General features: G+C 44.4%; 1 protein-coding gene across 3 annotated transcripts in view; it reads right to left on the bottom strand.

The window, feature by feature from the left end:
* Positions 1 to 1,304: 1,304 nt before the first annotated feature.
* LOC134948437 (uncharacterized) overlaps positions 1,305 to 26,949 on the bottom strand; it is a 261,952-nt gene continuing 236,307 nt past the window's right edge. For all 3 annotated transcript variants that reach the window (XM_063936399.1, XM_063936398.1, XM_063936400.1), the window contains one exon: positions 1,305 to 5,666. In XM_063936399.1, coding sequence (XP_063792469.1) covers positions 5,574 to 5,666 — 93 coding nt within the window. In that variant the 3' untranslated portion in view covers positions 1,305 to 5,573. The remainder of the gene's footprint in view (positions 5,667 to 26,949) is intronic.

Here is a 26,949-nt window from a genome sequence, read left to right as displayed (position 1 = left end):
AGTCAGGTGTCGACTCCCTAGGGGGTGACATCACTAACGCAGGCAATTGCTCCGCCTCCACATCATTTTCCTCCTCATACATGTCGACACACACGTACCGACACACAGCACACACACCGGGAATGCTCTGATAGAGGACAGGACCCCACGAGCCCTTTGGAGAGACAGAGGGAGAGTCTGCCAGCACACACCCAGCGCTATATATATATATACAGGGATAACCTTATATAAGTGTTATTCCCTTATAGCTGCTGTTTATATTGTCATTTGCTGCCAATAGTGCCCCCCCTTCTCTTTTTTACCCTGATTCTGAAGCAGGACTGCAGGGGAGAGTCAGGGAGCCGTCCTTCCAGCGGAACTGTGAGGGAAAATGGCGCTTGTGTGCTGAGGAGATAGGCTCCGCCCCTTCACGACGTCCTTATCTCCTGCTTTTTTGTGTAAAAATGGCAGGGGTTAAAATACATCACATATAGCCCAGGAGCTATATGTGATGTATTCTTTTGCCACCTAAGGTATTATCATTTATATTGCGTCTCAGGGCGCTCCCCACCCAGCGCCCTGCACCCTCAGTGACCGGAGTGTGAAGTGTGCTGAGAGCAATGGCGCACAGCTGCGGTGCTGTGCGCTACCTTAGTCTGAAGACAGGATGGTCTTCTGCCGCCGATTTTCCGGACCTCTTCTGCCTTCTGGCTCTGTAAGGGGGCCGGCGGCGCGGCTCTGGGACCCATCCAAGCTGGGCCCGTGATCGTCCCTCTGGAGCTAATGTCCAGTAGCCTAAGAAGCCCAATCCACTCTGCAAGCAGGTGAGTTTGCTTCTTCTCCCCTTAGTCCCTCGGTGCAGTGAGCCTGTTGCCAGCAGGACTCACTGAAAATAAAAAACCTAAACTAAAACTTTCACACTAAGCAGCTCAGGAGAGCCACCTAGCCTGCACCCTTCTCGTTCGGGCACAAAAATCTAACTGAGGCTTGGAGGAGGGTCATAGGGGGAGGAGCCAGTGCACACCACCTGATCCTAAAGCTTTTATTCTTGTGCCCTGTCTCCTGCGGAGCCGCTATTCCCCATGGTCCTTACGGAGTCCCAGCATCCACTAGGACGTCAGAGAAAAATGAATAACACATTCATTGCTTCATATTTGGCCACTTATTACAATCTCTCAGTGCAATGTGCATTGAATACCAGCGATGGAGATAGATCTGTGGCGTGTTGGATTCCCAGTAGAGTAGCACCATCGCCAGTATGGAAATCTGGCCTGAAAATGAAGTAGAGGAAGAAACTATGTGAAATAGAACACATCGGACAGATCTTCTTTTTCACACAAGCTTTTTATTGATACAGTCTCATTAACTTGCATAAAGTTACAGGTAAACTAGATCTTGTAACATAGAGGAGTGTTGGTTCTGGGGCTGCGTGTGCCATGTATGAGGTGAAACTGGAAACGTGCTCACGATATCAACATGCACTATCAAGCCGTTTCGGCGCACATATCAATTATCCAGATAGGACATTAAACAACTACATTTTTGGCGTAACAAATAATCAAGACACATCAGTACAGCAAAACAATAACCGAGAAAACACTGTATAAAAAAAAAAAAGGTAACTGGGGTAGGAAACAAGGATGCATATATATATATAAAAACACAAAACCTTTTGTAGATAAGAAACACTTTAAACAAACAAAATGAGACACGAGAACACAAAGTATCACTATTCTATACACAAGCCAGAATATAATGGAAAAATATCTATTAGTGGAAAATGCATTTAGGACCACATGCCATTCAGTATGTGCAGAACTAGTAAAATAAGGAAACACACCATGACCATGCTACCCCACCCTTATTTCGCAATGAGAAGCTGCCATGCTGCAATAGTTAGGTGCTGACCTGCACAAATATTCAGCCCTTGCTGAACAGAGACGCTGGCCTTTCTGCCTACTGCTGTCCGCAGAGAGGATCCTGGTGCCTTTATGTACTATCCAACATGTAGTCCTGCCAGTCTTATTTTCAGAAAGCGCAAAACACCTTGTCAGTCTATATATCTATAAAAAAACGGCGCTGAGGAGGGGTCTTAAGGTTAGTTTACAAGTTTAGCATTTCATACATAAATATGTGTTAAATATAGCTTTACATGTATAAAAGGAGGCACATACGTGTCAGGGCAACTTCTCCCTTGAGGACTTGGAATTGGATTTCCATGCCGTTTGGCTGTAAACTATTAAACGTACACATTCTATATGCCTCACGGTGTCCTTTCAGCATTTGCTTGACAGATATCCATCGACTATGCTAATATATATATATATATATATATATATATATATATATATATATATATATATCTCACACATGATTTTTTATACTCCATAGGCATATTTTAGGAGAAACTAACTCCATGATATATTAATAAAATTTTAATGTCAGAAAGTGTTATAAAAGTCTAACATCTTACTTTCTGAAAGAATCGGTTTGTCACATGATGGAGCAGCCATTTTGTGGTCTGAAACCGCCATTCAGTAACATGCGGACCATCATTACTCACCAGTATCTAGTGAATTGATAGGCTGTATTTTGATTCCCACAAAATGGCTGCCTTTTTTTGTGAGAAGGAGCGGGTTCCACTTTAAAATCATCTTGGATTAATACAATATCAAATTCAATGTTACACTTCCTAAAGGAGGGTCTTTTAATGCTATTGTTTCTAATAAACGCTATATAGTACTAAGGAGATGCTCTCTTGGGCGCAGGTATAGTCATGTTCTTTTAAAATATAACGGAATAATTCCACAGGAATGTATTCCAAATAGTTATTCTTTATTAAATACCTGAATTAGATTTTTTTTTTTTTCCAATAAATGTGATAATTACAGCAGGAGGATTGTCACTGAGACCTGTATATCATCTATGTCCCTGACCCTTTAAAACGAGGATTCCAGAGAAACCAAGTGTTTACATAAAATAACAGCACGCTTTTCTGATAAAGTGGGCAGCCATCCTGCGAAACGCGTCAAACAACTTGTTGTTATTATTCTATTTATTTGAAAAATATCTTATCCGTGCATTTAATAAAGAATAATTGTCTGAAACAATCCTGTGGAATTATTCTGATATATATATATATATATATATATATATATTTTACTCTAGTTCAGGGGATAGGCAAGTGATAATATCTGAACCCAAGAGAGCAATTCATTTGTACTAATTTGAAAGTGGCTGCAAATTTTACCATCAACACAATCTATCAATGGAGTTTCTAATAAACTCACCCTCGCTATTATTACACTAACTCAAAAAATGGCGTCTCTGCTACTCTATTACTTATAGCAAGAGATGTACAGTAACCAAACGGTTTATCTGGAATCAGTGGTGTCACTAGGATTGGTGTAATTCAATACATTAGACGGACCCAAAAGGGGAGTGGCCCTTTTCAAGGGTGGGCGTATGGGGGGAGGGATCATGGACTCACAGCCCATCCCCCCTGGCATCACTCTGGGGCATGCACAGTAGTGGACGCTCCCCACACTGCCAGCTCCTTGTCAGGGACTGGGAGCTACACTGTGACGTTATCATGCACGGCCAGGTCCCGGCTTGGTGTCACCCGGTGCGGTTTGCGCCCCTCTAGTGATGCCACTGTCCTTCCATAAACTGGTTGTTAGAAATAAATGTTTAATTATAATTTATCACCTGTTAATTTTGTAAAGAAAATTCACCTTATTTTAGCTTCATAATTAGTTTCACCTAAATAAAAAAAAAAAAAAAAAAAAAAAACTCGCATAATTAATATTTATGGCGGAAACTTCTACAATGTTCTATGGACTTTTGCCCACCTGTTGGACTGTGCACTTTCTTGGTGTTTAGACATGACTGATATGCTGCAAGTTATCATCTTAGAAATAAGGGGAATACGTACCTAGAACGTAAGAGAACCTAAAGTGTCTGCTTTTATTTATCTCCCTGGAGCTCCTGCAACAAGAGACCTTGCTGTGGGTCAGGTGCTCACCTATTATTAACCATTTATGTGTACAAGGCCAACACGGCTGCGTTTAACAAAACCCCTAGTAATGTACTAAACCAGGCTTGGCTAACCTGTGGCTCTCCAGATGTTGTGAAACTAAACATCCCAGCATGCCCTGCCACAGTTTTAGCATTCCTTAATAGCAAAACTGTGGCAAAGCATGATGGGACTTGTAGTTTTACAACAGCTGGAGAGCCACAGGTTGGCCAGGCCTGTACTAAACTGTACAAGGGGTCATCAGTGTACAATGCAGTGTTCCGTTTTATTTAAAACACATTCAGTCACTTTTCAGTTGTGCATTGTGATACCCCATGTGAGCGACGATGACGTTTAGTAAAGCACAATTTAAGAAATCTGGGAAATCTATTAATCAGAAGAACACTGCGGTGACACTTGAGTAATAGAATTGTTCAAGGCATAAATATTATTATTATTATTATTTTACCACTGGCTATTTTAAGCCTGTTAATTGCAGGAGGATTATGAGAATGCCAAAAATGCCACACTTTAGGATACAATATCCATTAAAGGTTGACACAGTAATATGGGGCACCAATTATGTAGTGTGTGTATACTATGTAATGCAATAAGACACTGTTACAGTGATATTACTGTGAAATAGTATTTTGTGACAGTTGTATTAGCAATATGATATCACTCCTTGCTGGAGATGTAGGATTGGGGTTACTCATACAACCAGTTAGCCACTCATTACTTCTCTTATCTCTGAACAGCTGAAAACAATACAACCTCCATGCTTTTTTTTAACCACAGTCGTCTCTTCCCTTGACAGGTAGACTTACTCTACCCCAGCATGGCTGAAATAGAAGGATGTATAACCAAGACACTGCGGCTGAGGACTTCACAAAGAACTGGGGAGTTTCTAGGGACGTAGAACACCCAACTGAAAACAATGGTTTCAACTTTGATCATACTTCAGCCGCGGACCTGGAAAACACATCTTTAGCAGGGTGTCAAGGGAAGGACTCAGAGGGTGGAATGGTTTACATAGAGATCTCTTCAGTGGCTGTTCTCCTTAATGGAATGAGCAGTAAAGTTGTTAGTACATATCGCCATGAGGTTTGATAATACAGTACAATTAAAGTCATAGATCCCGTTTTCTGCGTGCTATGTTGTATATACATAAAAGTTCAATGTAACTGTGCATTTAGGGGGGCAAATGTCAACATTCAATGCTGTTAGGCGATTTTTTTTTCCCATATATAGATAACTTGAGTCACATTGTTTGTCAGTAGATTTGTTGAAGCTGAATAATACATGTTGCCTGTTTTCTCTTTAAAGTTGATATGCTCTATCTCCTTGTTTTCTTAATTGAACACAGTTTAACAGAGTTAGAAGTCTGCAATGCAATGAAATGTAGGCATCCTGGGAAATTAAGTGTTTTTTTTTTCTTGAGGACACATTAATCCGGCACATACATCGCCATGACTGTATGCTTTGAGGTAATGCACATCCTTGATTCAGCAACCTTTGTAGTATGTGTCCTGCAGGTTCCGTCAGAAAGGATTGCAGTCACCGGGTACGGAGAGAGCGCTCAGCCCAGCTGCTTATTCATCCACCACACAAAGAGCATGGTACCACCGGTGATCAGGCTGCCCCACAGCAAGTTGAAAAGAACGCTGACAGGCTGTGGAAAAGAAAACACCTTTGTTAATTCTAATATAATAATGTTTATAAACATTTTACATTCCAAATCTAGTAATCAAGGTAAAATGGCTTTAAATAAAAAAAAATCTAGTAGACCTACTATCGGCATGTGAGCAGCGGTATCCGGTCTCTGGGTCGACCACACTTAGGGCGACATGTATTAGGTTGACATGGTTTATAGGTCGACGTGACAAAAGGTCGACATGAGTTTTCCCACAATTTTTTCCATTTTTTAAAAACGTTTTCATACTTTACGATCCACATGGACTACAATTGGGAACGGTCGATATATCGCGGGACCGTAGGCCAGTGTGTTTGGCCGATACGTCTGTGAACTCTGTCGTTCACAGACGTATCGCGTCGGCCGCGCAGCACAGCCGACGGCCAATATATCTACCGATATATTGGCGCGTCGCTGTGTGTGTACGGGGCGGTCGTCCGGCGGTGATTGACAGGTGAACTGGGCGGGCGTGTGTACACGCCCGCCCAGTTCATGACGTCAGTCCCCGACGAATCGGGCAGTGTGTATGCTGAACACACTGCTCGATCAATTGATCTGCAGATATATCTGTTAGTGTGTACCCACCTTTAGACTTGTTAAGACACTTATCTCTTGTGTATATATATGACTTCATAACATTATATTGTGTATAGATAGGGTTAAGAGACTTTTGCAATTAAAATTAGAAATGGGTGTTGTGTTTCCCACATGTTTTGGTTCTAATTCATCATCATGTTTTGGTTTTGGCAAGAGCACCCTTAAGTGGTTCGGTTCAGATATGGTTTTACAGTTCAGTAAAAAAATACAAAAGAAATATATTATATATACATAACATATGTATATAAAAAAAAAAAAAAAAAAAAAGCTAATCATTGATAAAAATAGATAAAAGCAGCTAAAATTATGTAATGTTTGCAATCCAAAATCTGAATTCGAAACTGCGGGAAGATCCGAACCGGGACACTGTTCAAATTGGATCTCCTCGGGAGTTTTGGTTCGGTTTGGATCCACAAATTTCAGATAGATTTGGATTTCTAGAGAACTGAACAGCACATCTCTAATTAAAACGAGCACTGTCAATCTGCGTCTCTATGCTATGGCCAGGGGCACATGTCCGCATTGTGTGCCTGACATAGAAATACCGCCGCGCCTTGCTTTGGATGTATCTTGAGAGAAAAATGACTCAACATACTCAAGAGTCGGGAATTGTTGCAGCAAGATTTCTACGTTACAATCAGGGGGAAAGAAGCAGCAAAGTGTATACGAGGTCCCGCGCCTTTCAGTCACATTGCTTTCCATGATAGCGGAGGTTTCTTTAGAACCAATAGGAATATTTAGAAACGTACATTAGAGTAGGTCTATATATATTTTATAGCTCTACAATATCCACTGGAATCAGCTACAATTGGCATAACAGACAATTGACTATACCACGTAGAGATTTACACGACAGCAAATGCCTTCAGGCTAAGAAGACTTGCTGCACATCCTAACACAGGGTCCTAATCCAATCATTTCACCACAAGTTTAAGCATGAGTTAGCAGAACAGGACGTCAGCCTGGGCACTGTCCACACAAGTACAAAAATAAAAAGTGACTAAAACAACATGAGTCATTTTCAAGTCAGCACAGTGGGAGAATCATCTGGAGCTTGCAACATGCTTTGAGGGTCTGAGCATACAGCACAAGCCGGAAAATAGGCTGTTTGGGGAATGAGATGTTTCTGGGAATGCATAAATTTTTGTCACACGTTCTGCAAAATATAATACTTCTAGATGTCAAAATAGAATAGGTAGGGATTGCATACCTCACCTCTACATGACAGGGGTTGCGTACCTCACCGCTACATGACAGGGGTTGCGTACCTCACCGCTACATGACAGGGGTTGCGTACCTCACCGCTACATGACAGAGGTTGCGTACCTCACCGCTACATGACAGGGGTTGCGTACCTCACCGCTACATGACAGGGGTTGCGTACTTCACCGCTACATGACAGGGGTTGCGTACCTCACCGCTACATGACAGGAGTTGCGTACCTCACCGCTACATGACAGGGGTTGCGTACCTCACCGCTACATGACAGGGGTTGCGTACCTCACCGCTACATGACAGGGGTTGCGTACCTCACCGCTACATGACAGGGGTTGCGTACTTCACCGCTACATGACAGGGGTTGCGTACCTAACCGCTACATGACAGAGGTTGCGTACCTCACCGCTACATGACAGGGGTTGCGTACCTCACCGCTACATGACAGGGGTTGCGTACCTCACCGCTACATGACAGGGGTTGCGTACCTCACCGCTACATGACAGGGGTTGCGTACCTCACCGCTACATGACAGGGGTTGCGTACCTCACCGCGTACCTCACCGCTACATGACAGGGGTTGCGTACCTCACCGCTACATGACAGGGGTTGCGTACCTCACCGCTACATGACAGGGTTTGCGTACCTCACCGCTACATGACAGGGGTTGCGTACCTCACCGCTACATGACAGGGGTTGCGTACTTCACCGCTACATGACAGGGGTTGCGTACCTCACCGCTACATGACAGACGTTGCGTACCTCACCGCTACATGACAGGGGTTGCGTACTTCACCGCTACATGACAGGGGTTGCGTACCTCACCGCTACATGACAGGGATTGCGTACCTCACCGCTACATGACAGGGGTTGCGTACCTCACCGCTACATGACAGGGGTTGCGTACTTCACCGCTACATGACAGGGGTTGCGTACCTCACCGCTACATGACAGGGGTTGCGTACCTCACCGCTACATGACAGGGGTTGCGTACTTCACCGCTACATGACAGGGGTTGCGTACCTCACCGCTACATGACAGGGGTTGCGTACCTCACCGCTACATGACAGGGGTTGCGTACTTCACCGCTACATGACAGGGGTTGCGTACCTCACCGCTACATGACAGAGGTTGCGTACCTCACCGCTACATGACAGGGGTTGCGTACTTCACCGCTACATGACAGGGGTTGCGTACCTCACCGCTACATGACAGGGGTTGCGTACTTCACCGCTACATGACAGGGGTTGCGTACCTCACCGCTACATGACAGGGATTGCGTACCTCACCGCTACATGACAGGGGTTGCGTACCTCACCGCTACATGACAGGGGTTGCGTACTTCACCGCTACATGACAGGGGTTGCGTACCTCACCGCTACATGACAGGGGTTGCGTACCTCACCGCTACATGACAGGGGTTGCGTACTTCACCGCTACATGACAGGGGTTGCGTACCTCACCGCTACATGACAGGGGTTGCGTACCTCACCGCTACATGACAGGGGTTGCGTACTTCACCGCTACATGACAGGGGTTGCGTACCTCACCGCTACATGACAGAGGTTGCGTACCTCACCGCTACATGACAGGGGTTGCGTACTTCACCGCTACATGACAGGGGTTGCGTACCTCACCGCTACATGACAGGGGTTGCGTACTTCACTGCTACATGACAGGGGTTGCGTACCTCACTGCTACATGACAGAGGTTGCGTACCTCACCGCTACATGACAGGGGTTGCGTACTTCACCGCTACATGACAGGGGTTGCGTACCTCACCGCTACATGACGGGTTGCGTACTTCACTACTACATGACAGGGGTTGCGTACCTCACCGCTACATGACAGGGGTTGCGTACCTCACCGCTCCATGACAGGGGTTGCGTACCTCACCGCTCCATGACAGGGGTTGCGTACCTCACCGCTACATGACAGGGGTTGCGTACTTCACCGCTACATGACAGGGGTTGCGTACCTCACTGCTACATGACAAAGGTTGCGTACCTCACCGCTACATGACGGGGGTTGCGTACTTCACCGCTACATGACAGGGGTTGCGTACCTCACCGCTACATGACAGGGGTTGCGTACCTCACCGCTACATGACAGGGGTTGCGTACTTCACTGCTACATGACAGGGGTTGCGTACTTCACTGCTACATGACAAAGGTTGCGTGCCTCACCGCTACATGACAGGGGTTGCGTACCTCACCGCTACATGACAGACGTTGCGTACCTCACCGCTACATGACAGGGGTTGCGTACTTCACTGCTACATGACAGGGGTTGCGTACCTCACCGCTACATGACAGGGGTTGCGTACTTCACCGCTACATGACAGACGTTGCGTACCTCACCGCTACATGACAGGGGTTGCGTACTTCACCGCTACATGACAGGGATTGCGTACCTCACGGCTACATGACAGGGATTGCGTACCTCACCGCTACATGACAGGGGTTGCGTACCTCACCGCTACATGACAGGGGTTGCGTACTTCACCGCTACATGACAGGGGTTGCGTACCTCACCGCTACATGACAGGGGTTGCGTACCTCACCGCTACATGACAGGGGTTGCGTACCTCACCGCTACATGACAGGGGTTGCGTACTTCACCGCTACATGACAGGGGTTGCGTACCTCACCGCTACATGACAGAGGTTGCGTACCTCACCGCTACATGACAGGGGTTGCGTACTTCACCGCTACATGACAGGGGTTGCGTACCTCACCGCTACATGACAGGGGTTGCGTACTTCACTGCTACATGACAGGGGTTGCGTACCTCACTGCTACATGACAGAGGTTGCGTACCTCACTGCTACATGACAGAGGTTGCGTACCTCACCGCTACATGACAGGGGTTGCGTACTTCACCGCTACATGACAGGGGTTGCGTACCTCACCGCTACATGACAGGGGTTGCGTACTTCACTACTACATGACAGGGGTTGCATACCTCACCGCTACATGACAGGGGTTGCGTACCTCACCGCTACATGACAGGGGTTGCGTACCTCACCGCTACATGACAGGGGTTGCGTACCTAACCGCTACATGACAGGGGTTGCGTACTTCACCGCTACATGACAGGGGTTGCGTACCTCACTGCTACATGACAAAGGTTGCGTACCTCACCGCTACATGACGGGGGTTGCGTACTTCACTGCTACATGACAGGGGTTGCGTACCTCACCGCTACATGACAGGGGTTGCGTACTTCACTGCTACATGACAGGGGTTGCGTGCCTCACCGCTACATGACAGGGGTTGCGTACCTCACTGCTACATGACAGAGGTTGCGTACCTCACCGCTACATTACAGGGGTTGCGTACTTCACTGCTACATGACAGGCGCTGCGTACCTCACTGCTACATGACAAGAGGTTGCGTACCTCACCGCTACATGACAGGGGTTGCGTACCTCACCGCTACATGACAGGGGTTGCGTACCTCACCGCTACATGACAGGGGTTGCGTACCTCACCGCTACATGACAAGAAGTTGCTTACTGTATCTCACTGCTACATGATAGGGATTGCGTACTTCACTGTTACATGACAGGAGGTTGTATATACACTGCTACATGACAAGAGAATGTATATATACTGCTACATGACAGGACAAGAAGATTTTACCAAGAGAGTCTGGGGCGCTTGAATCAAATAGTCGTGTTCACCGGGAATATGACTATTAAACACAAATAACAAAGAATGCAAACATAGCATAATACTGTTTAACTGAATGTGGAAATGATGGTAAGACAATGTGACTGGACTCGTACCGCAAGATGAGTAAAATTCGCTTTGAGAAATCCAGCCACTGCTGTAATTGGTCCCAGCAACCCTGCTCCTACTTCTCCCGAGGGTTCAGATTCTTCCCGATATACTCACAAAGGGTACATGTGGGAGTAAAATTCCAGATAGTGTAATACTATTTATTAAATATGCAGATGTGAATAACAAATGGACTCTCACCATCAATTAGATGTTAATAGGCACAAATGAAAACCACTCCAAATATATGCACGGGTCCCTGTTGTAATTGGACTCCTTATCCTTGTTCTTTACTCTACTGAAAATCAGGATCCTCCCCAATTCGATCACAATAGGTATATGTGAAAAAGAAGGCTCCAATAGTGTAAAACCATTTATTTAAAACTAATTAAAAACATAAACATGGGCAGAAAATGGACTCTCACCATCCAATAGATGTAAATGGACAGAAAAGCAAATTTTCAGAAGATCGCCAGGCGTCCCCAGGAATCGTCACCAAACAAGCAGGTAAGTAGTTCCAATCACCGCCCAGAACCTCCACCAACGCGTTTCGATAACCTTCTGTTATCTTTTTCAAGGTGTAGGAGGTAACTGCATGGTGAGTGGTATTTATACCAAACAATGAAGCCAAATAAAAAACCTAATTCCAGACATAGACCAACTGCTCCTCTATAATCCCTATTCCTATCCATATAAGAATGGCAGACATCTGCTCCCCAAATGTCCGTTTTTGGTTTTCCCCTGTGCATATGATAGATCAACAGGTGCATATCAAGGTCCATCTAATGAATAACTATTTCCGGTGGATGGAAGCGCAGAGAAAGGGCTGTCCCATCCCTAATTACATCCGGCGGAAGGAGGTCACCAGATTCTCGTGTATTATAGATGTTACAGTATACGCCACACTTCCGGCGGAAGTCCCTCGATCAGACGCAACATCACATCCGGCGGAAGGAGGTCATCACAATTTCCGTCCTTGATGCCGCACTTTCCCACCAGTTTTTTCGTCCGCTTCCGGCAGGGGAAGAGGATCTGCCATAACATCCGCTAGACTCTTTCACCAGCGGACGTCACAAAGTCCTTTGCGTTCCATCTCGAATAGTGCGTGTCACAGGGGATGCGGATGTTTTAATGGACTGGATGTTTATCAATTGTTGTCAGGAGCAACCCAATGGATAGAGAAAAATACAACACAATTAGCACCAGACAATATAAAATGATCCAACCTCAAATAAATTTAAAGGAACCATTTGGTTTCAAAATCTCTGTTGAGACCGGCAGGCTCTAAGGTTTTATAATTAAAAATGCATTGCATTTCATACTTAGCTAGTTTCTTTTGGATATCTCCTCCCCTTTTATCTGGGTGGATTTTCTTTAATGCCATGAAATTTTTGATATGTTTTACATTACAATCATGGATTTTCTTGAAATGTGACGATAGAGCATGGGTGTCAAGCCCTTTCTTGATGTTCCGAAGGTGCTCGCTAATTCTCACTTTAAGTGCCCTGCTGGTCCGACCAATATAAAATTTACTGCAACTGCACTCAATGCAATAAATCACACTCGTTGTATGGCACGTAATGAAATCGGTGATCAAGCACTTCTTTTCATTAATCACCACATCTACTTTTTTATTACCAAATGTATTAGGGATATTCTTACAGGCTAGACATTGTCCGCATCTATAGAAACCCTGTGATACAATTTTTGGGCCACTAGACGGACCCTCATGGAGACTATGTACTAATTTAGATTGCAGGTTGCGGGCCCTCCTATATATGCACACCGGATTATCCGGTAGCTCAGCTCCTATCACTGGATCTCTTTTTAATATAGGCCAGTGTTTCTTCAATATTCCCCTTACTTTGTTGTGTTGGGTAGAATAATCAGTAGTGAAGGCCCATTTAAATCTGTCATTTCCCTCGTTATTCCGATTATTTTTCTTGGTCATTAGATCAGATCTTTCTATGTTAGTAACTTTTCTTAAAGATTCCCTTACTTCACTTTCGTCATAGCCACATTTGACGAAGCACTCTTCCATCTCTGTGGCTTGAGTCATGAAGACCGGATGGTCTGTACAATTCCTTTTGAGCCTCTTAAATTGGCTACCAGGTATAGTATTGAGCCAATTATCATGGTGACAACTTAGCCTATCAATGTAGGCCCTAGAATCAGTCGGTTTGACATATGTTTTAGTTTTCAAACACGTCTTCCACATAGATGGTGAGATCCAAAAAATGGACCTCCTTATCACTACAGGTTGAGTATCCCTTATCCAAAATGCTTGGGACCAGAGGTATTTTGGATATCGGATTTTTCCGTATTTTGGAATAATTGCATACCATAATGAGATATCATGGTGATGGGACCTAAATCTAAGCACAGAATGCATTTATGTTTCATATACACTTTATACTCACTGCCTGAAGGTAATTTTAGCCAATATTTTTTTATAACTTTGTGCATTAAACAAAGTGTGTCTACATTCACACAGTTCATTTATGTTTCATATACACCTTATACACACAGCCTAAAGGTCATTTAATACAATATTTTTAATAACTTTGTGTATTAAACAAAGGTTGTGTACATTGAGCCATCAAAAAACAAAGGTTTCACTATCTCAGTCTCACTCAAAAAAGTCCGTATTTCGGAATATTCCGTATTTCGGAATATTTGGATATGGGATACTCAACCTGTAATATCAAAAGTTAATTTAATATTTAACTCGTTAGTATTAAGGTAAGAGCAAAATGACTGTAATATATCTGCTTCTCCCTGCCAGACAAACAAGACGTCGTCTATATATCTGTGCCAGGACACCAGGTTTGCCCCGAAAGGACAGTTCTCCCATACGAACTCATCCTCCCATGCGCCCATGAAAAGGTTCGCATAGCTAGGGGCAAACCTAGTGCCCACGGCTGTCCCACACCTCTGGATGTAGAATTCATCCCTAAAAATAAAGTAGTTATTTTGAAGAATGAAGTTTATCCCCTCTATTATAAATTCCTGAAGGTGGGGCGATAGCTCAGATTTTGTTAGAGTCTGTTTAACTGCTTTAAGTCCTTGTTGATGATTAATTATGGTGTATAGTGAGTTAACATCAGCTGTCACCAAAAGGTAGTTACTCTCCCATTTCAAATTATTTAATACATTTAGAATATCACCCGTGTCTCTTAGATGTGAACGATTACACATAACAAGGGGTTGGAGATGATGATCAATCATGCTGGAAAGGTTTGCCGACAAAGAGTCTACCCCGGAGACAATTGGTCTCCCCGGGGGATTCTCATGACTCTTATGTATTTTAGGCAATACATATATGGTCGGTATGACCGGATGTTCCATGAATAGGAATTTACTTTCCTCATCTGTTAGGACTCCTTTCTTATTATACTTATCAATTAGCTCTCTTATTTTTTTTTGCCACCCCTCTCACCTCGATGATTTATCTTGGGTTTGGGTGTCTCCTCCCTCTGTCTAAAAAAGGAGTCTGATGTTAATTTTCCCTCAGTGGTGCAAATCTATTACGTGTGATCGTAGGACTTTGCCAATTTCTCTGTTCCCTGTTACTCCAATGATCCCTATGTTGTACATGATTCCTTCTTGGTGTTCTCCAATATCCGTATTAAATAATTTGAAATGGGAGAGTAACTACCTTTTGGTGACAGCTGATGTTCACTCACTATACACCATAATTAATCATCAACAAGGACTTAAAGCAGTTAAACAGACTCTAACAAAATCTGAGCTATCGCCCCACCTTCAGGAATTTATAATAGAGGGGATTAACTTCATTCTTCAAAATAACTACTTTGTTTTTAGGGATGAATTCTACATCCAGAGGTGTGGGACAGCCATGGGCACCAGGTTCGCCCCTAGCTATGCGAACCTTTTCATGGGCGCATGGGAGGATGAGTTTGTATGGGAGAACTGTCCTTTCGGGGCGAACCTGGTGTCCTGGCACAGATATATAGACGACGTCTTGTTTGTCTGGCAGGGAGAAGCAGACATATTACAGTCATTTTGCTCTTACCTTAATACTAACGAGTTAAATATTAAATTAACTTTTGATATTAGTGATAAGGAGGTCCATTTTTTGGATCTCACCATCTATGTGGAAGACGTGTTTGAAAACTAAAACATATGTCAAACCGACTGATTCTAGGGCCTACATTGATAGGCTAAGTTGTCACCATGATAATTGGCTCAATACTATACCTGGTAGCCAATTTAAGAGGCTCAAAAGGAATTGTACAGACCATCCGGTCTTCATGACTCAAGCCACAGAGATGGAAGAGTGCTTCGTCAAATGTGGCTATGACGAAAGTGAAGTAAGGGAATCTTTAAGAAAAGTTACTAACATAGAAAGATCTGATCTAATGACCAAGAAAAATAATCGGAATAACGAGGGAAATGACAGATTTAAATGGGCCTTCACTACTGATTATTCTACCCAACACAACAAAGTAAGGGGAATATTGAAGAAACACTGGCCTATATTAAAAAAGAGATCCAGTGATAGGAGCTGAGCTACCGGATAATCCGGTGTGCATATATAGGAGGGCCCGCAACCTGCAATCTAAATTAGTACATAGTCTCCATGAGGGTCCGTCTAGTGGCCCAAAAATTGTATCACAGGGTTTCTATAGATGCGGACAATGTCTAGCCTGTAAGAATATCCCTAATACATTTGGTAATAAAAAAGTAGATGTGGTGATTAATGAAAAGAAGTGCTTGATCACCGATTTCATTACGTGCCATACAACGAGTGTGATTTATTGCATTGAGTGCAGTTGCAGTAAATTTTATATTGGTCGGACCAGCAGGGCACTTAAAGTGAGAATTAGCGAGCACCTTCGGAACATCAAGAAAGGGCTTGACACCCATGCTCTATCGTCATATTTCAAGAAAATCCATGATTGTAATGTAAAACATATCAAAAATTTCATGGCATTAAAGAAAATCCACCCAGATAAAAGGGGAGGAGAAAAGAAACTAGCTAATTATGAAATGCAATGCATTTTTAATTATAAAACCTTAGAGCCCTCCGGTCTCAACAGAGATTTTGAAACCAAATGGTTCCTTTAAATTTATTTGAGGTTGGATCATTTTATATTGTCTGGTGCTAATTGTGTTGTATTTTTCTCTATCTATTGGGTTGCTCCTGACAACAATTGATAAACATCCGGTCCACTAAAACATCCGCATCCCCTGTGACACGCACTATTCGAGATGGAACGCAAAGGACTTTGTGACGTCCGCTGGTGAAAGAGTCTAGCAGGATGTTATGGCAGATCCTCTTCCCCTGCCGGAAGCGGACGAAAAAACTGGTAGGAAAGTGCGGCATCAAGGACGGAAATTGTGATGACCTCCTTCCGCCGGATGTGATGTTGCGTCTGATCGAGGGACTTCCGCCGGAAGTGTGGCGTATACTGTAACATCTATAATACACGAGAATCTGGTGACCTCCTTCCGCCGGATGTAATTAGGGATGGGACAGCCCTTTCTCTGCGCTTCCATCCACCGGAAATAGTTATTCATTAGATGGACCTTGATATGCACCTGTTGATCTATCATATGCACAGGGGAAAACCCAAAAACGGACATTTGGGGAGCAGATGTCTGCCATTCTTATATGGATAGGAATAGGGATTATAGAGGAGCAGTTGGTCTATGTCTGGAATTAGGTTTTTTATTTGGCTTCATTGTTTGGTATAAATACCACTCACCATGCAGTTACCTCCTACACCTTGAAAAAGATAACAGAAGGTTATCGAAACGCGTTGGTGGAGGTTCTGGGCGGTGATTGGAACTACTTACCTGCTTGTTTGGTGACGATTCCTGGGGACGCCTGGCGATCTTCTGAAAATTTGCTTTTCTGTCCATTTACATCTATTGGATGGTGAGAGTCCATTTTCTGCCCATGTTTATGTTTTTAATTAGTTTTAAATAAATGGTTTTACACTATTGGAGCCTTCTTTTTCACATATACCTATTGTGAACGAATTGGGAAGGATCCTGATTTTCAGGAGAGTAAAGAACAAGGATAAGGAGTCCAATTACAACAGGGACCCGTGCATATATTTGGAGTGGTTTTCATTTGTGCCTATTAACATCTACTTGATGGTGAGAGTCCATTTGTTATTCACATCTGCATATTTAATAAATAGTATTACACTATCTGGAATTTTACTCCCACATGTACCCTTTGTGAGTATATCGGGAAGAATCTGAACCCTCGGGAGAAGTAGGAGCAGGGTTGCTGGGACCAATTACAGCAGTGGCTGGATTTCTCAAAGCGAATTTTACTCATCTTGCGGTACGAGTCCAGTCACATTGTCTTACCATCATTTCCACATTCAGTTAAACAGTATTATGCTATGTTTGCATTCTTTGTTATTTGTGTTTAATAGTCATATTCCCGGTGAACACGACTATTTGATTCAAGCGCCCCAGACTCTCTTGGTAAAATCTTCTTGTCTTGTTCTTTGAAAGTGTGGGTGACACTTTTCTACCTTTTGGGACAAGGGCAGCTATAGGCGCATGGTCTTTTACCACCAGCTCTTTAATTTCTTGCTACATGACAGGGGTTGCGTACCTCACTGCTACACGACAAGGGATGCGTACTTTACTGCTACATGACAGGGGTTGCGTACATCACTGCTACATAACAGGGGTTGTATACCTCACTGTTACATGACAGGGGATGCGTACCTCAATGCTACATGACAGGGGTTGCGTGCTTCACTGCTACATGACAGGGGTTGCGTGCTTCACTGCTACCAGGGTTCACCGACCATTCTATTGCAACAGACGGAGATTTGGAACTCTGTGTTGTGGACCAAACACGGCTGTATGTAACAAGACAAGCAGCATTTTCACTGATGTCAACAGCAGTTGGAACCTCTACATGTTCAAATTAGAAAGAAAAGTGCAGTGTGATACCACAGTGTTACACAATCACTACTGGTCAGTGACCTCAAAGGGACAACTCTGCACCCAAAAATAAACCAAAACCTTTTTCTTCTTAAATAAATACAGGTTTCTTAACCCTCCTCCCTAGAGCAAGACACGAACCATCCTTCCCTTCCCTTTACTTCCACTAAAGGTTCCGCGCTAAGCCCTGGCTATAAACGGATATTTACCGCAGCTAATGGATCGGCCCAGGGCTAAACTATTAGCCCGGATAAGTAGCACTTATCGGGGATTATGCTTCGGGTGCCTCAGACATGCGATATGTAGGAGCCAGAGACCTGTTTTTGCCGTACCGGCTCTAACTAGGGATGGCCAAAGACCATAGATGATTCCTAATCATTGATGGTTTATGGGTGATGTCGAATGCTTTTGCCATTGATGGGAGAGAACCAGATGGTTTCCCTCCATCGATGGCACATAATAAACATTTTTATTTATTTTTGGTTTGCGAGGCGCCGTGATTGGCCCACAGGTCATTCACTGAAATAACAGGGATGACCATCGGTGGGTGAAACCATCAACGCTCTCCCATAGCATAGTTGGTGACCATCAATGCCCACTCACAGTTCCGCCATCGATGGCGAACACACTGATGGCCATCCCTAGCTCTAATGTGTTTCCAGTTTCTGGATTCTATGGCTCAGTTCCAAATGATTACAATAGACAATGGGCCTAATTCAGACCTGATCGCTGTTGTGCGAAATCGCACAGCGGCCGATTATTGAATGACTGTACATGCATACGGATCGCGAGGCCAAACCGCAAAAAAATCCTGCATCTTTTTTGATCGCTAGGCATACGCAGATTGATTGACAGGAAGAGGACGTTTGGGGGGTGGTAACTGCCCATTTTCTGGGAGTGTCAGGAAAAACGCAGGCGTTCCCAAGCGTTTTCAGGGAGGGTGTGTGATGTCAGCTCCAGCCCCGGTCAGCCTGTTTGTATCGCACTGCAGGAGTAAGTACTGGGCTACACACAGACTAGAAAAACCATTTGATGGTGAGTGAGTTGCCAACAGATTTGCAGCTGGCCGGCATTTGCTAAACTTTTCGCACGGCGTACTCAGACTTGCACGGGGCGGATTTTCTCTCTGGGCTGTGACTATCCGATTGCAACCCTCTGCAAATTCTCAGGTCTGAATTAGGCCCTTTATTACTATGGTGGTCATTCCGAGTTGTTCGCTAGCTGTTTTCGGTCGCTGCGCAGCGATCAGGCAAAAAAGCGGCACTTCTGCGCATGCGGCGCAATGTGCACGCGCGACGTACTTTCACAACGGCCGATGCAGTTTTCCACAAGGTCTAGCGAAGCATTTCAGTCGCACTGCTGGCCGCAGAGTGATTGACAGGAAGAGGGCGTTTCTGGATGTGTACTGACCGTTTTCAGGGAGTGTTCGAAAAAACGAAGCGTGCCAGTAAAAACGCAGGCGTGGCTGAGCGAACGCAGGGCGTGTTCGTGACGTCAAAACAGACACTGAACAGTCTGAAGTGATTGCAAGCGCTGAGTAGGTCTGGAGCTGCTCTGAAACTGCAAAAAAACATTTTGTAGTCGCTCTGCGATCCTTTCGTTCGCACTTCGGCTAAGCTAAAATACACTCCCAGAATGGCGGCAGCTTAGCGTTTGCACGGCTGCTACAAACTGCTAGCGAGCAAAAAAAGCCTCCTCCCATGGGGCAACACTGGGTGTCGCCGGCCCCGATGCCGCTACTGCAGATTTTATGTATATATGATAGACTCTGCTTTGCACAAAATGTTGGAGCCATTTATATCAGTGCCAGTGGGGATTACAATCTAATTAATTATCCACCACGCAACACACACAATAGGGTTACATTTTGCCATTAGTCATTTTACATAATAAAACTGTAAGGGTTGTGTCTGTACATAGCAAATTTTTTGAGAAATACACTTCTAGGGACTGTTTATGAACTATGGAGAAAGAAAGAAAAAATAGGAATTTTTCTTTGTTCATGCAAAAACTACAGGATTAATTTGGATGGTGTTTTTTTCTATTGTATAGCTTAGTGACCTAGAAAGAAACTGAGGTACGTGTGATCTCGATGCAACATCAGGGAGAGGAGCAATAAAGGAAAAACAAGATGCTTGACACTCAGCGCACGGAACGTTGATGTTCCGATCATATGTTTGTGGAACTCGACTCTGCCCAAGTTATGCAACGGAACCCCACTTAAAGTGACTGCTTTGCGGTGGAACCTAATTGAGGCAGAGATTCTAATGGGATGTGGAGCAGGTGAGATTGTGTTTATACCACGTATACCCCTTATCCCCCACAAAAATTCCTTTTCAATTCAAGTGCTTGCTTTGCTATGACGATCAACAAGTCTCAGGAGCAAACGCTCAGGGCTGCAGTTGTAAATCTCAGGACCAGCTGCTTCTCCTGTGGGCAGCTTTACGTGGTTTGCTCACGAGTTAGTAGCCCCTATCATCTTTTTGTGTTTATCCCTAAAGAAAAACTGCAAATATTGTTTACAAAGAAACTTTGAGATCAATGTGTACAATATAAAATATACATCACAATATTAGATGGCACTACTGTCTTTGTAAAACTAGTTTCCGCTGAGCAATAACAGACATCCACGCGAGCGAAGCCGCCGGCAAACACTAGCATATTCTGTTGTAGTTCGTACCAATTGCAGTTCCATTTTTCCCACCGCACACAGGGCCTAATTCAGACCTGAACACTTTTGTGCTAAATCGCACAGCGGCCGATTATCGAATGACTGCGCATGCATATGCACCGAAATGCACAGGCACGAGCCCAAACAGCGACAGAATGGTGTCAAAATTTAGATCGCTAGCAGTACGCAAGGTGATTGACAGGAAGAGGACGTTTGCGGGTGGTAACTGGACTTTTTCTGGGAGTGTCAGGAAAAACGCAGGCGTTCCCAAGCGTTTTCAGGAAGGATGTGTGACGTCAGCTCCGGCCCCAAACAGCCTGATTCTATCACACTGTAGAAGTAAGTCTTGGCCTACGCACAGACTGGAAAAATCATTCAATGGTGAGTTGCAAACGGATTTGCAGATTCGCACTGCGTACGCATGCATTCGCACACTTGCACAGGGCGGGTTTTCACTCTCTATGGGCGGCGACTATCTGATCGCAGCCCTCTCCAAATTTGCAGCGGAGCAATCAGGTCTGAATTAGGCCCACAGTACACTGAATTTTTAGGATATACATATTAATTAGATTGCACCTACAAAAATATTGAGCACAGTTACGAACAATACCTACATAGTGGCGTGCTCAGACACTTGCAGGTTTTTTTCAAATATTTTTATTGGGTATTTCAAAATATGCATACATACAAGAAATAGTATCAGGATCATGATAACAAAATCACAGTGTAGTAATGCGCATGTGCGGCGCTTTCACTTTAAATAATTATTTTTTTCTCTCTCTTGCTTTCATTTTTAACCTCTGAATCATATGTGATTCTCTCTGGAAGATCATGGCTGGTTTAATCTTAATCTCTTTGAATGTTTCCAGCATTTCAAACTGTGCTCGAGAACATTCAGTTTGTGATGTCCGTGATCACATTTTACGGACCGCACTGAGCTTTCTAACAAAAAAAAAAGTCAGCATTGGCTTAATAATGGATTAAGACCAATTAAAAAAATGCCAAATTTATAGTTAATCCAAGCGTGACTTTACACAGATAAATCTCCAGTCATTACTCTGAATACAATGTCTCACTGTATCACACAATATACTAAACTGAGTTCAATTAGAGTTCTAGGAACCACTATTATTTCACTTGATTAACTCTGAGATCTCTTACAAAGGCTCAAACTCCAAATGTAAAAATGTGATGAGCAGCAGAGTCAGATGTTTCCAGTAGTCAATATATACAGTAGCAGATCTTGCTACGGGCACGCAGGATTTTTGCCCGGGGCACCGCCTTCCGGAGGCCGCCGCGGCGGCAAGATCAGCTGCTGGTGGTGGCCCCCGGTGCTGTGCTGTGCGCGATGACTTTATCGCGCACCACACTGCATTGTGGGAGCGGCACACAGACACTAGCGGTCATGATTGACCTTTAGTGTCTATGCGGTGCTATGGGAGAGACGTCATGATGTCTCTCCCATAGATCAGAGGAGCGGCGCCGGCGGCCGGACACGGAGGGCAGCAGCGGTCGGGAATCAGGAGCGGAGATGGTATTATTATTTTTTGTTTTTGTAAGCGGCACAAACTAGGGGGCACAACTCTACTGGGGGCAATACTACTGGGGGCACAAACTAAGGGGCACAACTCTACTGGGGGCAATAATACTGGGGGCACAAACTAGGGGGCACAACTCTACTGGGGGCAATACTACTGGGGGCACAAACTAGGGGGCACAACTCTACTGGGGGCAATAATACTGGGGGCACAAACTAGGGGGCACAACTCTACTGGGGGCAATAATACTGGGGGCACAACAACTCTACTGTGGGCATAACTGACCACGCCCCTCCATGAAGCCACACCCATATTTTCCGCCCGGGGCGCCACAAGGGCTAGATCCGGCCCTGAATATATACTACTACCATCCCAATGCAGCAGCAGGGAGCAGGCCCCAGATGCAAATGCGATGTCAAATTATACAGTACAGGTTGAGTATCCCTTATCCAAAATGCTTGGGACCAGAGGTATTTTGGATATGGGATTTTTCCGTATTTTGGAATAATTGCATACCATAATGAGATATCATGGCAATGGGACCTAAATCTAAGCACAGAATGCATTTATGTTTTATATGCACCTTATACACATAGCCTGAAGGTCATTTTAGCCAATATTTTTTATAACTTTGTGCATTAAACAAAGTGTGTCTACATTCACACAATTCATTTATGTTTCATATACACCTTATATACACAGTCTGAAGGTCATTTAATACAATATTTTTAATAACTGTGTGTATTAAACAAAGTTTGTGTACATTGAGCCATCAGAAAACAAAAGTTTCACTATCTCACTCTCGCTCAAAAAAGTCCGTATTTCGGAATATTCCGTATTTCGGATATTTGGATATGGGATACTCAACCTGTAAATGTATTATTTATTTATTTATTAACGGTCACATAACTACATTCCATTTACATAGTGCATACATATTCAGCAGCACTATACAGATATTTGGCCATTCCTAGCTCACCTGGTTGTGGTTTGGGCCCTTATTTTTGGCCAAAATTATGCTAAGCGCCTCAAATTTACTCTGTTATATTGCAAAGTTTATTATAATTATTCTGATTAGCAGTGTTTAGTATTTAGAGTGTGCACCTGCATTTTCTCTTTTAACATGTCAGCATTCTCAGAATGTTGACAGATGAGATGTCGACATCAGGGTCCGACTGTGAGAGGAAAGGATAGGGTTAGGCTGCGGGGGTAGATGTTAGTCTGCGGGGGCGTTAGGGTTAGGCGTTACAGGGGACTATTAGGATTAGGGATAGCGGGGAAATACTCAAATAGTGGAAGATTAGAGATCTGACCTGGAAGTGACGGTCCACTGAGACTCGGAATACGCCACTGGAGCAGCTGCAGCCACCAGGACACAGGAAGTCACTGCTGGGTAACTGGGACGAAAAGTCAACATTCTAACATGTCAACATGTCATCACTATCTTCATGAACAATTCGACTTTCTCATGTCAATATGAGGAACACAGACATTTCGTACCCAATCCGATCCAGTGCCCTGGGATAGGTAGGAGTTGCTGACTGTGAGACCAGAGTATAATGGAGAGCGGGATAAGTGCAGGGAAAGATCATGAGAGCTAACAGACTGGTGGAGTTGGGGTATAGCCGGGGGGTTAACTGGGTAGAAATACGACAGGAGGGCAGAGAGTTGAAATTGAAAAATGTGAGAAGAGCGGATGGGCTTTAAATGAAAAGATGCGTTTTCAGGGCACCGTAAAAAGGATACAGTCTGGAGACAATCTGACAGGGCGGGGGGAGTGAGTTCCAGAGGAGGGCAGCAGCAGGAAGATATTTTGAATACAGGAGTGTTGGGTGGTAATCAGCGGAAGCAAGGTGCCAGTTAGCGGAAGACCGGACAGGGCGAGGGTGGGGTGGGGGGGTGTCCAAAGGAGAGACACGATGACGTGCTTCGAATATTAGGGTAAGGAGGTCAAACTGGATTCTGTAGGACAGGGGTATTCAACATGCGGCCCTCCAGTAGCTGTGGAACTACACAGCCAAGCAAAACTGTGCAAGGGCATGCTGAAATGTATAGATCCAAAGAAGCTGGACGGCCGCATGCTGAAAAATCCCTGCTGTAGGGGATATGCCCATGTAGACTATGGACCTAATTCAGTAAGGATTGCATAATTTGCAAATTGAAATCCGGATGATTATCGAACGGCTGCAGGTGCGAGTAAAAATAGTGACAGAAAATGCATACACATCGTGATCGCAATGCAGCCGCTGTTTGACTGACAGGAAGCCGGCTTTTCTGGGCAGAAACCTGTCGTTTTCTGGGTGTGTCTGAAAAAACGCAGGCGTGCCCAGGTGTTTTTAAGGAGGGTTTCTGATGTCAGCGATGACCACTCCCAGCCTCTTGTGTCGCAAGAATTGTGGACGATCTTGCATGGCGCAGCTAGGGAAAATTTCCAATGTTCCGGTAATTGCCTATAAGAATCAGCTTTATTGGCCAGGTATACTTGTGTATACTAGGAATTTGTCTTCGGTTTGCTATACAACAGCCAAGTAGGTAACAGATTAGCAGGTCGGGGGCAAGTAAAGTCACACAGACAGGCATACCGTAGGGACACAAGTTAGTTACATGTACGTCTAGTCAGTCAATGTTCAGGAGTTCAGCAGGCGGACCGCTTGGGGAAAGAAACTTTTGAGGCTTCTGGTGGACCCAGTGGGGACGGCCCTGTAACGCCTGCCTGACGGAAGCAAGTTAAACATGCTGTGGCCGGGGTGTAGCTGGTCCTTTACTATCTTTCTTGGCCGCTTTTTAGCTCTGGACAGGTACAGGTCCTGGACTGAGGGAAGGTCGGCCCCGATGATCTTCTCTGCGGTTCTGACCACCCTTTGGAGCCTGCATCTGTCCCTTGTGCTGGCGGAGCTGTACCATACCAGTATCGAGGAGCACAGTACCGACTCCACAATCATAGAGTAGAAGAGGAGCAGAAGCTTCTGTGGGATGTTGAACTTCCTTAGTTGCCTGAGGAAGAACAACCTCTGCTGCGCTTTCCCGACAGTGGCATCAGTGTTGAACCCCCATTTAAGGTCCTGGGAGACTGTGGTCCCCAGGAACTTGAAGGAGTCCACTACAATTTCTGCAATGGGCGTTTTTTCTCAATTTCTGGGTGGCAACTATTTGATTGCAGAAATTGCTTTTAAGCAGAAACTGCAATCCTTACTACAATCCTTAGGTCCTAAGTTCATTAACTGCCCTAATTTTGTTTAGGTGGAACCGCACCTTCCCTGATGATAGACAAATAACGTAGGGATATTGCAGCACACACTACTTCTTTCTATTTTTTCTTCCTCTTTTCATCAATTGTGAATTATATTCTCTAACTCATGACCTTTTTACCTAATTTTGCTTCGTTCCTTGTGTGTTCATCATTCCAGACCATCTCTAATTTTAACACCTTGAAATCTTTTTCCCCATATTATCTCAATACTTTTCTATTTAACACTGATTTCCTTTCCCCCCAGAAAATGCTATTGTCGTCCAAAATTTACTATCAGCAATTTTAATTGAATTTTTTTTTTCCAAAAGTGCACAGTGTGGTCCCTAATGTACAATGTGCACGACTGAAGCTGAAGCCTAAGCTGACTCCAGACGGAACAAAATAGCAATTTTTTTTTAGTTACCTTAGAAAATGGTTTATTAAATTGCAAGTCAAATGTTGCCATGTTAGGGTGACTACTCTCAACAAGTCAGCCAAATTATAGATATTATATAAAATACCATACAACATCTGTGTTTTTGGGGGCTAATACAGCCCTTTGGCTTTTTTTTTTTTTTTTTACAGTTTACAAACGGTTGCCAGTGTAAGTTTGATGCAAATTGGCTTCCTGTGCCAGATCAGCTAGTTTCACTGTCACAGTTTCTGTCTTTCTTCATTAATAAGAGACTTTCTGCACAATCATCTATGCATACTTGCCAAGTCTCCCTGAATGTCAGGGTGACTCCCTGACATAGCAGCAATCTCCCTGACTCCCTGAACAGTCTATCAATCATAGTGGTGTGTGGTGAGGTCAGTTGCTGGTGAGGCACAGCATCCATAATGTATGACGAGGCCCGCCATTGACCCCTACCACCACCGAGCTGTTGCCCTCTACCACTCCACAAACCGATGCCCACTACCACCACAGAATCCAATGTCCTCCAAAATCGCCACCATCAACCACCCCGGCCCCCTTGCCACTAATTTGCATCTCAGTCCGATGCAGCCACCGCCAATGCCCGCAGCCTGCCTGATTAAACTTGCGAAGAGCAGGCAGCTAATATATCGTCAATTTTATAAAATAAAAAATAAATATTATGAAGAGGGTGACGCCAGGGAAAGGAGGACATCGGCGGGTGAAAGACAGAGGGTGACACTGACAGCATTGGGTGACGGAGAGGGTGACACTGACAGCATTGGGTGACAGGGAGAGGTTGACGCCGGGGAGAGGGTGACAGCAGTGGGTGACATGGACAGCATTGGGTGGCAGGGAGAGGGTGACGCTGGGGATAG

The sequence above is a fragment of the Pseudophryne corroboree genome, chromosome 8 (genome assembly GCF_028390025.1).
Source record: "Pseudophryne corroboree isolate aPseCor3 chromosome 8, aPseCor3.hap2, whole genome shotgun sequence".
In the NCBI taxonomy this organism is placed as follows: domain Eukaryota; kingdom Metazoa; phylum Chordata; class Amphibia; order Anura; family Myobatrachidae; genus Pseudophryne; species Pseudophryne corroboree.
This window is presented reverse-complemented; position numbering and strand designations above follow the sequence as displayed.